Source organism: Pleurodeles waltl, chromosome 7 (assembly GCF_031143425.1).
Source record: "Pleurodeles waltl isolate 20211129_DDA chromosome 7, aPleWal1.hap1.20221129, whole genome shotgun sequence".
NCBI classification, from domain to species: domain Eukaryota; kingdom Metazoa; phylum Chordata; class Amphibia; order Caudata; family Salamandridae; genus Pleurodeles; species Pleurodeles waltl.
In genome coordinates this window covers 88,574,307-88,588,471 of record NC_090446.1, presented here as the reverse complement: position 1 = coordinate 88,588,471, position 14,165 = coordinate 88,574,307, and the positions used below count along the sequence as shown (strand labels likewise).

Below are 14,165 nucleotides of genomic sequence, written 5' to 3'. Positions count from 1 at the left end.
GACCTACTAAGGTCTTACTTGGTATGTGCCACCATCATAGTCGTTCTGTTGTTGGTGATAGTTTAAGATAGTAATAATGATTAGGATGGGGGTAGGTACGAACATCTGGGGAAAAGAATAGCTAATAGTTTATAATTTACATTGTGATGTTATAATGTGGTGTGGAGTGGCAGTGTAGAATGTCATAATATTTCGCTTTGTTATGCGGTATTATGTTGTATTATGTCCTCGTGTTCTATTTTTTTTTCCCCCAGTTTCTTATTGTAGAATAAGGTAAAGTCAAGTAGTGGGAGCTTTGATATGTTTCAGGTTATATCGTATTGTGTGTCCCTGTATTGGAATTAATTTATCTTTACGTTGTCTAGTCCCATCCCTTGGGGTGATAATGGGGGCTAAACGGTTCTAATGTCGGCGCTGGTCGAGTGTGGTGTGTATTAGGAAAGTTTCACATACTTTGTTGTTTACTACCATGAGATACTTTGTAGTGTGTGGAATGTAAGGTAAGTTCCATGATAGTTAATTAGTGTTTATTTTTTGTTATCTGTTTAATGCCCTTGTTACCTTGTTACCTTGTTATAGGGTTATAGGGTCGGAACCGGGCCCTTATTCAACATACAGTGAGTTGGTGGGGTCTGATCCCTGTTCTAGTAATCATCATCTGTTGTGTACTGAGGGCAAATAACGATTTACTGGTAGTTTCCATTATAGGGCCTCGGCTCTAGTCATAAAGAGCATATATTTTTCATGTATCTGGTTTTAACATTGATACTAGCAGTCTTAGACAATTACAATAGTAATACACATATGATCTGGAAAGGTGCTCATCCTTCCGCGGAGTCTATAGTTGTTATTTTCGACTCTTTGGCGATAGTCCCATAAGTCGTCTTGTCGCGTTACCTTCTCAAGAAGACCCAGTTGTAGGCTTTAAAGGGGAGCGGGATTTGTCTCTTTCCGATAATTGGGTGTGGGTTACTACTGCGTGTAAAATCTGACCCCTGTCATCATATGATCTAGTTAGTCTCTCCATGTCTCTACCTCTATGACTGGCTCCGGTGTCGTGTAGAGCCGTCTTCACCTTTTCTATTCCCGAGTGGGGGGTTTCGGCCCTATCACTGCCTCCTACAATGTCATGCTCACTGTCTGTGTTGTAAGAGTCCATAGGCTGGGATTGGAAAGAGTCAAGAAAGAGTCTCAATTCGTCGGGGTTATAAAAGTCCTTGGATACTCCATTTTTTGTAACCCACATTCTTGCAGGGTCAAAGAGACCGTATTTCATCTCTAGTTTGCGAAGCCGGGGTCGTAGGGCTAGGAAAGCCTTTCTACGTTCGTTGGTTTCCTTGGAGTAATCGGCGGTTATTCGGATCTCGTGCTGGTCTATTCGGAAAGGGCCGTGGTTGCGTGCTACTTGGAGTATTTGTCGGGTTTGATTATGCCGCAGCAAGCATGCGATGATTGGGCGGGGCCTTGAGGAGTTGTCAGAGCGTTTTGGGCCTATCCTGTGTGCCCGTTGGAATTCTAGCGGCGGGTCAAAGTCCAATGAAATCATTTTTGGAAGAGTGGAGGTCAGAAAAGTCTGCATATCCGAGCCTTCTTCGTTTTCCGGGATCCCAAGTATGCGGATATTGTCTCTCCGGCTCCTGTCCTCCATGTCCGTTAGTTTGCTCCTGAGGTAGATGAAGTCTTGTTCTCGCACCTGAGACGTGTTGATCTGCGTCTCTAGTGATCCCATGCGTTGTTCTAGCCCTGTCACTCTAGATTGAAAGCCGGCAATGTCAGATCGCATGGATTTGGTTTCTAGTGTCAATGAAGTTATAGAGGCGTCCATCCCCTCTATGCGGCGGCTGACGGTGGTGATCTCTTGTAGTATCCTGTCCATAGTCGTGGATTGATCTTTATCAGGCATCGTGGTGAACTCGTTTAAAGGTGGCGATGTTTGAGGGTTTATCTTCGTGGGGGTTAGGCGTTTGTGTTGTAGCGCTTCTGAGAATAATAGTTGTCGTGCAGGCTTGCTGACAGGTTTATGGTTCGGTTTGTTGCCGGGCATCGCCTCAATTGTCTACAGAGTCTGACCACGTGGGGCCCGAGATTCCCTCCGTAGATTCCGATAAGGATATAGATGTTCGGTGGCTTACACTGGTGTCAGTCCACTCCCTTCTCCTGTATCTCTGTTCTCTTGGCTCCCTCTGGCTCTCCTCATCTCCGGTGCCCCCCCAGTCGCTCACCCCTCTCGTCCCCTCGCCTCCACGTGCCTCCCGTCGTGCCCCTCTGCCCTCCTCAGTATTAGTTGTCTGGAGGGGGGGGAGAAAGTTTATTATCTCAGCGGGAGGGTTTTTGTTGTCCCTCTGTGATGGAAAAGAGGGGAGAAGTCGTGCCTCTGCCTCCGGCGATGCCGTTCTTATTTTGAAGAGATTCGATCCTACCTCTCTTTGGGTTTCTCTCCCGGCTGTCGAAGGGGCCGCACCCCTTTGCTGTGTCTTCCCGTCTCCCTGTGGGGGGGGAGAAGGTCCACGGGTGTTTGTTGGCGTTGTAGGGAGATGGATGCGGGTCGTCACGACTCCCGCAGTCCCTGCGGCCTGTTCAGCTTGCTCCTTGCCGCTGCGGGCACGCCGTCTGCGGTCTTCCGAAGACGCGACTCCGCCCCCTTTCTCCAGGCCTTATCGGCCTGGGGCGAGTCGCGAGTTTCCTGCCTTGCGTCCCGCTCCTACGGGGTCCCCGGACATGGTTCCGTGTCGCCGCTGTTGTAGGGGTGGAGGGGCACCGAACCCGGTGTGTTGTCCGGCTGTCTTCTCGCCCCCGTCGCCCCTCCGGGACCGCCTCGGCGCGGAGCTCTCGCTCTAAGCGGCCATCTTGTTTCGTGGCCCGGCCACACCCCCTTGCTTTGGATTCTGATTTATGATACAGGGTAATTCGGGCCTTTTAGTGTGGCTATACCTGCTTTGGAGGTTTTCTTCAAACCATGTCGAGCACAATGCACTTCATTTTTTATATAAGTAATTTAAAATGTATTTGCTGATCTACACTGTAAAAAAAAGCATTATCTTTGCACATTTCAAATATGATGTATGATAAAGAAATGGATTTGTTGTAAACTCCCCTAAGGTGAACATATTGAAACGTATTTTAAATGTGGATCTCTGTTGGTTCGTAACTCTGTGTTATTGCGTTGTCTTGTAATAACGTTATTTAGTCTATTTGTCGATTTTTTTATTATATATTTCTATGTTATATATGGTGAATTAGCCATTCTTTCTATATTTCTGTAAGAATGTATTTCTTAGAAAGAAAAAAAAATTGTTGAATAAATGAATGTGTGAGGGTAGGTGCAATGTCTGTGTTTTTTCTCTCACCTCTTGGTGTAGTCAGCAGCCATGGTGATGAGGCAGAAGGCGGGAAAGGACGCATGGCCCCAGTCTGCCCCCCTCCAGAGACATTCACAGAAGGTATCACCATGCAAAGAGGGACGGGGAACGGGGAGGAGAGGTTAGGAACAGGGGGAGACAGAGAAGATATGTTTCTACACAGAAGAAAGGAATCGAGAGAGGGGAGATGGGAGCGTGAGGGAAGAAAGAACAAGGGAGAAGACGGAGGAATGAGGGGAAGAGAACAATGAAAGATGCAGTGAACGAACAAGGCAACACAAAAGTGGGATGAACAGAGGAGAGAGAAAGGGGCGACGGGGTGGTGAGGGGAAATCCTAACATAGAAAAGGAGAATGGGAGAGAAATATGTAAATCAAGAAGGCGAGGGAACTTTATCCTTCCAGTAGTAAAAAGGATAACGTTTAAGGCACTATGGGGGTCATTCCTACCCTGGCGGTCCGAGACCGTCAGGGTAGGGGACGGAGGAAGCACCGCCAACAGGCTGGCGGTGCTTCTGGGGCTATTCTGACCGCGGCGGTAAAGCCGCGGTCAGAAAAGGGAAGCCGGCGGTTTCCCGCCGGTTTCCCGCTGCCCCTGTGAATCCTCCACGGCGGCGTTGCAAGCAGCGCCGCCATGGGGATTCCGACCCCCTTCCCGCCAGCCTGGTTCTGGCGGTTTTCACCGCCAGAACCAGGCTGGCGGAAACGGGTGTCGTGGGGCCCCTGGGGGCCCCTGCAGTGCCCATGCCACTGGCATGGGCACTGCAGAGGCCCCCTAACAGGGCCCCACATTGATTTTCAGTGTCTGCTTGGCAGACACTGAAAATCGCGACGGGTGCAACTGCACCCGCCGCACACCAGCAACTCCGCCGGCTCCATTCGGAGCCGGCTTCCTCGTTGCTGGTGCTTTCCCGCTGGGCAGGCGGGCGGGCGGCCTTTTGGCAGTCGCCCTCCAGCCCAGCGGGAAAGTCAGAATGACCGCCGCGCTCTTTTGACCGCGGTACGGTCTTCTGGCGGTTCCCGCTTGCCGCCCGCCAAAGTAGGAATGAGGGCCTATGTTTTTTTCACAGAGCACTATATAAAAGGGCCCCCTACCATCTAAAATCATTAATCTCATTCTACACACCCACAAGAGTCTTGAGATCGGCCTTTAAAGCCCTTGTAGTGGTTCCCAAAGTAAAGAGAATATCTTGGGGAGGAAGATCCTTGAAGTACCAGGGAGCCAAACTTTGGAACTCTCTGCCTATGAACATTCGTATGATGCCCCAGGAGACAGAATTTCGGAAAGCCATTAAAACCTGGCTGTTCCAACTGTAAGTTAGTAACCCCCTCTCTAAAGAAGCCCAAGGATTCCTCCAGTTTGTCTAATCTTTCAGTCTGAACAACGCTACGAGGCCTCCGGGTAGTTGGCGCTATATAAGAACAAATAACATAACATAACATCCCATGTACCAGAGTATGGATTAAAAGACGAAAACAAGGTGCGAGGGGAAGGCGAGGTAAAGAATGAAAGATGAATAGCGAAAAAGGAAAAGGAAAAGTAAACAAAGCTAGAAAGAGAGGAAGGACACATTGCAGATTAGCTGAGCTCACAAATCAATAAAAATGGATTCCTCTCACCACACACTCCGATCACATAAGATCCAATGATCATAATGTGTTTTGTTTTAAATTATGGTCTGAAGTCCTGGTGCTTGGTGGGTGGTCTGTCTCTTAATTCCAGGTCTCTGCAATTCGCTGCTGAGTTTGCAGAGGGGTTACTTTTATGAAGAAGCTGAAAGCCCCTTTCTAAGGTACTATTCATGACGAGTAGCCAGGTACGCAGGGCATGTACTCCCTATGCAAAACTTTACTGCTAATGATATATAACAGAACAACCCTTTTATGGTGGGAGTGGGCAAAGCGCATTTAAGAGCGTTATGGAAGACGGATGCTGGCACAATGAACACACTGCCTTGTGTACCCATTAGGCTTGTCTTAAACGTAGATCTGGCCTCAACTGTGACAAGAACATATGAAGAGACAGAGAGAGCAGCAAGAGAGGATTACGGGGGAAGGAATAGATGTCTAGAGACATAGAGTACAGAAACAAGCACACGAGACATAACAGCAGGACCGCCTGCTATAGAGTCACATGCTTGCATCATTAAACAGCCTTTCTGAACTCTGCACACATAAATATAGGGGGTGCCGAGTCATACAACTTCCACGTAGTTTTTGAAGACTAAATAGTAGTGAATTTACACCAAAGTGTAAGTTTACCTTTGTGAATCTGGTGTGAGAGTACAAGTTCCCCATGGGCCAGAGCATCCGTGCTTGTCAATTGAGAAATGTAACCGATGCATGGTTAGAGTTTTGGGAATTTTGCAGACTTCTGAAATCTGACAAAAGTCTAAGCTTAGACCAAAAGTCTCAATTTAGGCCTAAAGTCTAACTTTACTCATAGTAAAGTTAGACTTTTGGCCTAAGTTTAGACTTTTGGACTAAGTTTAAACCAAAAGTCTAAACTTAAGCCAAAAGTCTAACTTTACTCATAGTAAAGTTAGACTTTTGGGCTAAGTTTAGACTTTTGTTGTAAGTTTAGACCAAAAGTCTAACTTTACTCGTAGTAAAGTTAGACTTTTGGTGTAAGCTTATACTTTTTGTCTAAAATTAAACTTTTTGTCTAAGTTTACCTTTGTGAATTGGGCCCTAAGAGTAGAGACGTATTCTAGAAGCACACTTGTTTTTAAGGGTTTGAACTTGCATTTGATCTCAATTTTTCGGATTGGTCTGCTGAGGATTATGAACTTTTATTTGCACTTGTTTCACGAGATGGGCAAAAAAATTCCTCATCTGAGCACAGTCTTTTGTAACGTGGTAGTGAGGTATCACTTTAGGTGGAAGAGTGAATGCTTGTTGTTAGGGGGGGACTCTGTAATGCTAACGTGCATTTCCTAGGTTACAGTTTATAACCTGCCACATGGAAGGTAATTCAAATGTCACAACATATTCATATAACCCTGAAAATTGGTAACCATAGAACGAAATGCATCACTTCAGAACATAGTCATAAACCACTGAAGATAGTTATCAATAGTTCAAAACATATAATGGCTCCAAGTATGCCTTGCATGTGTTATAAAATATACATTGTGGTTTAAGCTCTACCAAGACACAGAGTTTCACACAGAGACTGACAAAAGGTATGTCACACACACCACTAAGAATTAGGTGTGAAAGTCAGAACTTTGGCATCACTACATGTTTCCTCATGTCTTAAGTATCAAAACTCTTGCAATGCAATCTGAACAGCTGCACTGCAACTGTTTCCAGTGACTCTTTCTGCCTTATCTAAGTTCCTCTTCCCGGGTGTATTTCTAACCAACATATTGTTAGAGGATGGTTGGCAGTGAGTACAGAGAAGTGTGAAAGCACACATCCCTCCAATTGGATCTGGACCGCAGTGCATCTGACAGCAACATCAACAAATTTGTCAGGATGTAGATAATTTGAAAGATCTGCTCCCCTTGAGCTTCAAGACTTGATTTAGAACTCAATACTTTGGGCCTCATTACGACTTCAAAAGTCCTTTTCCAGGGCCGCCAAAGCCGCTGCAGGCAAAAGACCACCAATGGTGGCGGTCTTTTGCCCACCATATTAAGAGTCCTTGGAGGACTTTCGTCCATTTCTGGGCGGAAGTCTGACTCCGAAGTGGCGGGTGCATCGCCAGCCCCGCCACGGCAGCAGGTCTCTGCCCGCCGTATTACAAGCGTTAATACGGCTTGGCGGACTCCTGCTGGCGTGGTGGTGCTGACGATGCAGGACCGCCAAGACCCATCCCCTCCCGACGTCCTCCTCGACGGAGAAGGTAAGTGGGCGTCCAAAAGGGGAAGGGTGTCTGTGTGTTTGGGTGCGTGTGTGCGTGTCTGTGGAGGGGGTGATGAATGCGTGAGTGTATGCAAGTGAATGTGTGTGTGCGTGCATGTGTGCATGATCACTGCTTGATTAGTAATGAAAAAACAACAAAACAATAGGCACACAGCCCAAAGTTTTTCTAAGGAACCCACCACCATGGTCACCAAATGCCACAGTTTCCAAATGCGGAGGTTGCCTAGACTTGATTCTATCTCGTTCTTATTTCTTTCATCACCCTACTATTTCTATAGGGTTATCTCGCAATTGCAGGTTCTCTTTTATCCAGGATCTCTTTATTTGTCACTGATTTCCTAAATTTCTCTTACCCAGTTGTCTGCTTCCTGTCTTTCTCTTTCTTGCTCTACGCCAAAGTCTGATAGTGAAAAATAAGATCCGGTCCCCAAATGTGAGTGCCATGCCCACCGTCTTCAACCACAGACACAAATGAGTGAGCTCATTGTCCACATTTTGGTTGTAAAGGGTTCTATGGAGAGCCTTGTTTTTAAAATACACACAAAAGACTTTTAAGGAAGATGAGAAAACAAGGATATTGGACCCTGGGAGGTGAAGGACTGCCACTCCCATTTCAACTGAAGTAATCACATGTGTTGCAATGGGAGTGTACTTTTCATTTCATTTCATATAATCATTCATTTGAGTGTTTATTTTTCAACTAAAAACACATGTTGCATTTAGTATTGTTTGCACACATATGTAGTTCAGTGTTCATTTCGGTACAATCTGACAGTTCAGAAATAGTTCCTTTATTAAATTCACACAGTCAATAATGCTGCATAGTGTTCTTTTTTTTGTTTCAGCAATTGTTTGCATATGAAATTCAGATATAAATGGGTGAAGGTGCATGTTGATTGTTGGTTTTGATAACATTCAATAAGAAGCAATATGTTGATTTTTTGTAATATAACTTAATAAGAGGACAGTTATTTTCAAGACAATCTGAAAAGGGTATTTAAGATAAATACAGACATCTGTTAGACAAGAGTCTTTACATTTGCAGGGAGCTAGGAGCGGAGCAATTGGGCTCTTACTGACAGAAACTAGAAGCACCTTTTCAGAGGTCACTAACGAAGACCTTGGGACCACCAGAAAGGCCCTATGGGCTTACTGGGACTCTAGTGCTCTTCAAATTAACAATATCTCTGTTGTTCCATCACGGTATGCAGATGTAAGGCAAGGTTACCTAAGAAACTTCTCAGTGTTGCTTTTTGAGTATGGCCTATTCATGGAGAAAGGAGACTTGGAAGCAACAAACACAATTACTCCTATGACTCTCACATGGCTGATCATTGTCTGGAAAGAAGCATCATCATGCAATGTGCAGATGTTTGTGGGATTACAGTCTACCAGGGTCTATGTATCAACTTGACATGTTGACTAAGTGTGCGTTGCCAGAGGGTCTAGAGAGCCCAAAGATCAGGTAGTATTTTGAACAAAACATATGACAGTCACTATTTATTTCTCAGAGGAATAGGAAAGCGGGTTCTGTAGAATTTGTTTAGTCTATCTTGATGGAGGTAATTTGGCTTATTTTTAACAGAAGTCACGAAGGGAAAAGTTAATCTTCTAATGTAAAGTAGTATAAAATGTTCAGGGTTCCCACAGAATAAGATAACATAAATAGAAAATCAGCCCCTCAAAGTGACCTGGAGTGACTACACAACGTCCTTTGATGATGGAAAAACAGACAGAAAATCATAGCTAAGTGTGAATAGGTGCCATGTCTGAAATGCTTAAATGTTACATTACTCTAATATGGATTCCATACTGCAGAATGTGAAGAAACAGAGTGTAGGAAACAGAGAAATGGAAGTATGAACGAGGTCAGGGAATGAGGAGGAGGAATCGTGAAATGAGACAGCAAGATAAGGGCCCTGAAGTGTGGTAGTCTCACCTTCTTCAGTCTTGACGCTCACCCACAAAGCTTTGTGGCCTCGGGGAGCAAGCAGAGTCATCTCGTAGGTGGTGTTGGGCATGAGCCCACTGAGGATGGTGCTATCCATGTTCCCCCGGACCCTCCTCAAGAAGCGCTTGGAGTCCTCACCGGTGAGACCATCAACCTGGCTGTAGTCAATGATGAGATGATCATCATTGCGTCCGAAGTTCCACGGCCATGATAATCGAAAACTGTTGGGGGATACCTCTGACACCAGCAAGGTCTGAGGGGCAACGGAGTCTCGGGACAAAAGGAAAATAATAAAGGAAGATATTATTAAAAACATACTTTATACAATATGGTCCACCACAACCAGCACCCTGGCATTATCGAACATGCCAGTGCTTCTATACCATCATTCCACACAATCAGCACTCCTACACCATATACCACATGTACATCAACATCTACTGAACATCTCCAGAGATGGTGCTTCTGCACCAAACTTCCACAGTACGAACTCATTCCTTCCCCACATTTAGCAATTCTACATCAGCTCCATATGTAGAACCCATGATGTCCACACCACGGACATCTTCACCACTCCCACAAGCAACAGTTTCATACCATCACCCTAGTCCTGCCAACCTGAAAATAAAAATCACTGTGTGAGAAGGAGGCCTGGCTGTGGAGGGGGCGGGGCTTTATTCTGAACTACCTTTGATGCCAGTCTGCCCCCATACCTTGTTACCATTGACCTCCTTCCCCCTCCTATGAAAATACAAAATCATAAAGGTTGCTGGCGTGCAGTCGATGTCCTGGGGTCTTGTCACACCTCTTAATGGACATCAGCTGTTTACAGGTTTCAAAGATGAGCTGGAAACCCACACATTCCAGTGGTTTCCAGCTCCTCTTGCCTGCCACCATGTGATTTCGCCTCTTCACCAGGTGACCATGTGAAGACCGCGGAAATCGTGTGACACACGGTAGCACCATGTGAGTTGGCAGGTCTGACACCCACTGCCAGCACTACTGTAAATGCTCGTCAGCCAGTACTCCTGCACCATCCTTCACAATCGTTGGTCTTATACCATCCTTCACAGCCAGAGCTCTTCCCCCATTCCACAGTCAGCACTCACACACTGTTCCTCGCATTTAGTGCTCTTACAACTGCTCCCTACAGCCATCACTCTAACACCATCCTTCCCCAGCAAGCAAACCTGCACAATGCCTGAGATATAGCATTCCTACTCCAGCCCCACGACCAGAACATATACACCACCCCTCCTAACCAGCTTGCCTTCACCTTCCACTTATTACAAAAGCCAGTGCCCATACACTATGGTTCCTCCACAGCTGGTGTAACTTCACTGTCCCATACTGGCAGCATTCCTACACTTCCACTCACAGTCAAGGTACATGCATATTCACAGCCAACAATTGCACACCACTCCCATCAGCCAGAGCTCCTACGCCATCTCTTAGAGCCAGCGTTCTCACATCAAAATCCACAGCAAACATTCTTACATCACCATTCAAAGCCAGAGCTTCTACACCACCCTCCGCAGCCAGCGAATTTACACAACTCCCAGCCAATGCTGTTGGGCATCCCTTTGGCCATCACTTATACATCATCCTTCACAGCCAGCATTTCTATACCACATCTCACGTCTAAAGCGCCAACACAGCATATCACAACCAATGCTAATGTGCATCTTTCGCATCCAGAGCTCCTACACTATCCTCTACAGCTAGCTACTCCACTGCATCTCACAGCCAATGTCCCTGTGCCATCCTCCACGTGGTATAGAAGCCGCAATCTTTCATCACCATTCTGCAACCATAGATCCTATACATCACCTATGCTTGTTGCTTTTACACATCTCCAACAGCTGCTACTCATGCAAAATCCTTGTCAGCCATTACTTCTATACCATTCCTCAGAGCCGGTGCTCCTACACAATCCTTTATAGCTAATGTTCCTACACCATCCTCCAGTGCCAGCATTCATATAACATCCCTTAAAGAAGATCTCCTACACCATTGCTCACAACAAACACTCCTACACCATCCCTCAGAGCCAGCTGTCCTACACCATCATTTACTGTCATCGATCTTACACCATCCCGCAGAGCCAGCACACCCACACCATCGCTAAGAGTCAGTAACCTCACACCATACCTCACAGCCAGAGCTCTCACAGCATCCCCCACAGCCGGCACTCATACTCCATCCTTCGAAGCCAGCCCTTCCATGCCATCTTTCAGAGCCAGCTCTCCCATATCATAATCCCCGACAGTGCTCCCACACCATGCTTCGGAGTTAAGGCTCCAACACAATCCTTCAGTGCCAGCATTCTTACACCATCCCTCGCCCCGCTCTGACATCATCCTTTACACCCAGAGATCCCAGACCATCGATCACAGCCAGCGATCCTACACCATTCTCCATAGCTGGTGCTGCCACACCATCCCTGATATTTAGTACTCTCGCACATCCCTCAAAACCAGCAATCCCACACCATCCTTCAGAGCTAGAGGTTCCACACCACCCTTCTCTACCAGCCTTTACAGCGAGCACTCCTACACAATACTACGGAGCCAAGGCTCCTTCACCATTCCTGAGGACCATTCCTTCTGCACCATCCTTCACAAGCAGTGCCCCTACACCATGCCTCAGAGCCAACACTACTTCACCACCCTTCATAGCCAGAACTCCTACACCATCACCCACGGCCGGCCAAATTACATCTCTTCTGCCCATCTATGTTAACGCATTTGGATGTGACCTAGTCTGACTATCGCACTACCAGCCTGGATTTGCAGCAGGTACCTTACCTATGATGGCTCGACAGAGGAGTCCGGCTACAGATGGTAAGCTCTCTGTCCCCACAAAGAAGAGTGTGTCCTCGGCAGGCTCACTGGCTACGGCATGCAGACCAAAGCTCCTACTTCCAGTGGACACCACAAAGATCTTCACCCCTGCCTCCTTCAGGCGCATGGCTGGTGTGACCACATCATCAGTGGAGAGACCGTCAGTAATCCACAGAACCACCTTCGAGACATTATTCCTGGAGCCAGTTTCGGGCACAAAAACATGCTTGTGAGTGTAATCCAAGGCCCGTCCAGAGTTAGTGTCTCCAGATCCATACTCCAGCGCTCCCAGTGCTTTCTGCATCCTGGAGGGGGGGTCTGAGAAGGTGACCACCAAGGACGGCCAGTCACTGACCAGCACCAGGCCTACTTGAACTCGGTCTTGTCCCACATCTAAGCCACCTGCCAAACGCTGCACAAGGTCACGGGTGTGACTCAGCTCTACCGTGGTGATGCTTCCAGAGATGTCCACAAGCAGAAGAAGGTCCATGGCATGATGGGATGCTCGACAAGCTGCGAGGTCAACATCTGCAAGAGACATGAACAGTTCAGCTATGAACTACCATGCTTTCACAGCTTTTTTCCTACAGTGATTTACCCTGGATTCAACAGGAGTACTAACAAATTAAATCTCACCTTTGCTTACTTGATGGTCCTACACAAGCCATTAGATAGTTGCATACACTGCTTGATAGCAATGTGCATCTTTCTGAAGACCTCATGTTTTCCTTATTTTTATTTTTATTTTAGAGCTTGGGTGCACACAAGAGGTTCAGGATTGATCAATGCCCTGCTTTCAAGATGTCCACAAAAGTTGTATTTACATATAGTGAATCTAAATAGAACTGATTTCCCTAGTCTGTGATTATCCTGAAAACCTGGCAAATAACCTTCCAGGACCTAGGATGGATAAACCTGCTTTATAGCATGTGTACATGGAATTGCTGTCCAGATACACTAAGATAAAGCCTGAAGTAGAGTTAGGCAAGCAACTGAAGGCTCCAGGCAGAAGCCTGTCTCTGGCTCAGCTCGAGGTCCTCTTGAACCCAAGCCCAAAATGAGTCGAATTTTCATGTAACTTCTGTCTGCCATCCACACTTTAACCAGATGCGTTAAGAAACAGGAGACCAAGAAATACCCTTCTAGAGGCTGAATTGCACAAAGTAAACCTAGACAACCTGGGATCAATCCGGGTTTCTCTACTTGACCAAAGTGTGTGATTCTCTGCAAATATTTTTATTTCACTATGCCTCCCTTTTCTTCATTATCACAGTAGACAGAACCCCGACATTCATGAATTGAGGATGTGCTTTGTACAAAATCATCTCTTGTGTTTGATTCAAAAGATATTATGTTGTTCTATGTATAACAAGATTCTAGGGCACAAATAAGGTCCCATGAAAATGACTTACTTCTTAGTTCACTAATGGTATTTTCATCAGGGCAGAGGGAGGAGGTCATGAAAGTTTGTATATTCGTGCTCACTTTCAATAATTGCTTCTCAACCCAGTGATATGATCTGATGTACTAGGGTGAAACGCTTCGACATATACTTTTTTGAATTTTGAAGGGACTTTATCATATTTTTACATAATGTTTGTTGTATGATTTACACAGAAAACATTTTCAGGATTCGGCTCGTGCATGGGCTGTTAGAGCTCAGCGAGACCCTTGGCTTGTCTGTGGCTCTCCCTGTTACTATGTTTGCTCACCCACCTCCACCCCAAAGCAAAGGGTATGGGTCTGGGGGTCTAACCACTGTAAAATGTTGGGTCTGATCAGCAACCTGCACTAATGTTAAATAAAAGTTAAATCACCTTTGTCCTAATAGGATCCTTCAAATGATCTCCTCGGTACAATTAGTTTCCAAGGAAGGTTCGGATGAGCACCAGCATTTTAATGGCTAGGGTATCTGCAGAAAGCAATGATCTGGGTTACAATTAAAGAGGGCTATTAGGCATAGCCATTATTGATTTGAAACAGGATATAGTTCATAGACAGGAACACTTCTAAGAGTGGCTCTGGCTGCCCGACACATGAGCGCCGCTCTCATGAACAATCCAGAGGCTTCACAAAGCAAAAGTATGTTTTGGTCAGGAGACATGTTGCCCACATTTTAGGTCTTGCTTGACAACCAGCTGTC

General features: G+C 46.1%; 1 protein-coding gene across 1 annotated transcript in view; it reads right to left on the bottom strand.

Moving 5' to 3' along the window:
• Positions 1–14,165, bottom strand: part of LOC138303741 (von Willebrand factor A domain-containing protein 1-like) — a 147,487-nt gene that overhangs the window by 75,785 nt on the left and 57,537 nt on the right. The window contains exons 2-3 of the mRNA XM_069243116.1: positions 11,987–12,550; positions 9,168–9,449 (exon numbers count right to left, since the gene is read on the bottom strand). Coding sequence (XP_069099217.1) covers positions 9,168–9,449; positions 11,987–12,550 — 846 coding nt within the window. The remainder of the gene's footprint in view (positions 1–9,167; positions 9,450–11,986; positions 12,551–14,165) is intronic.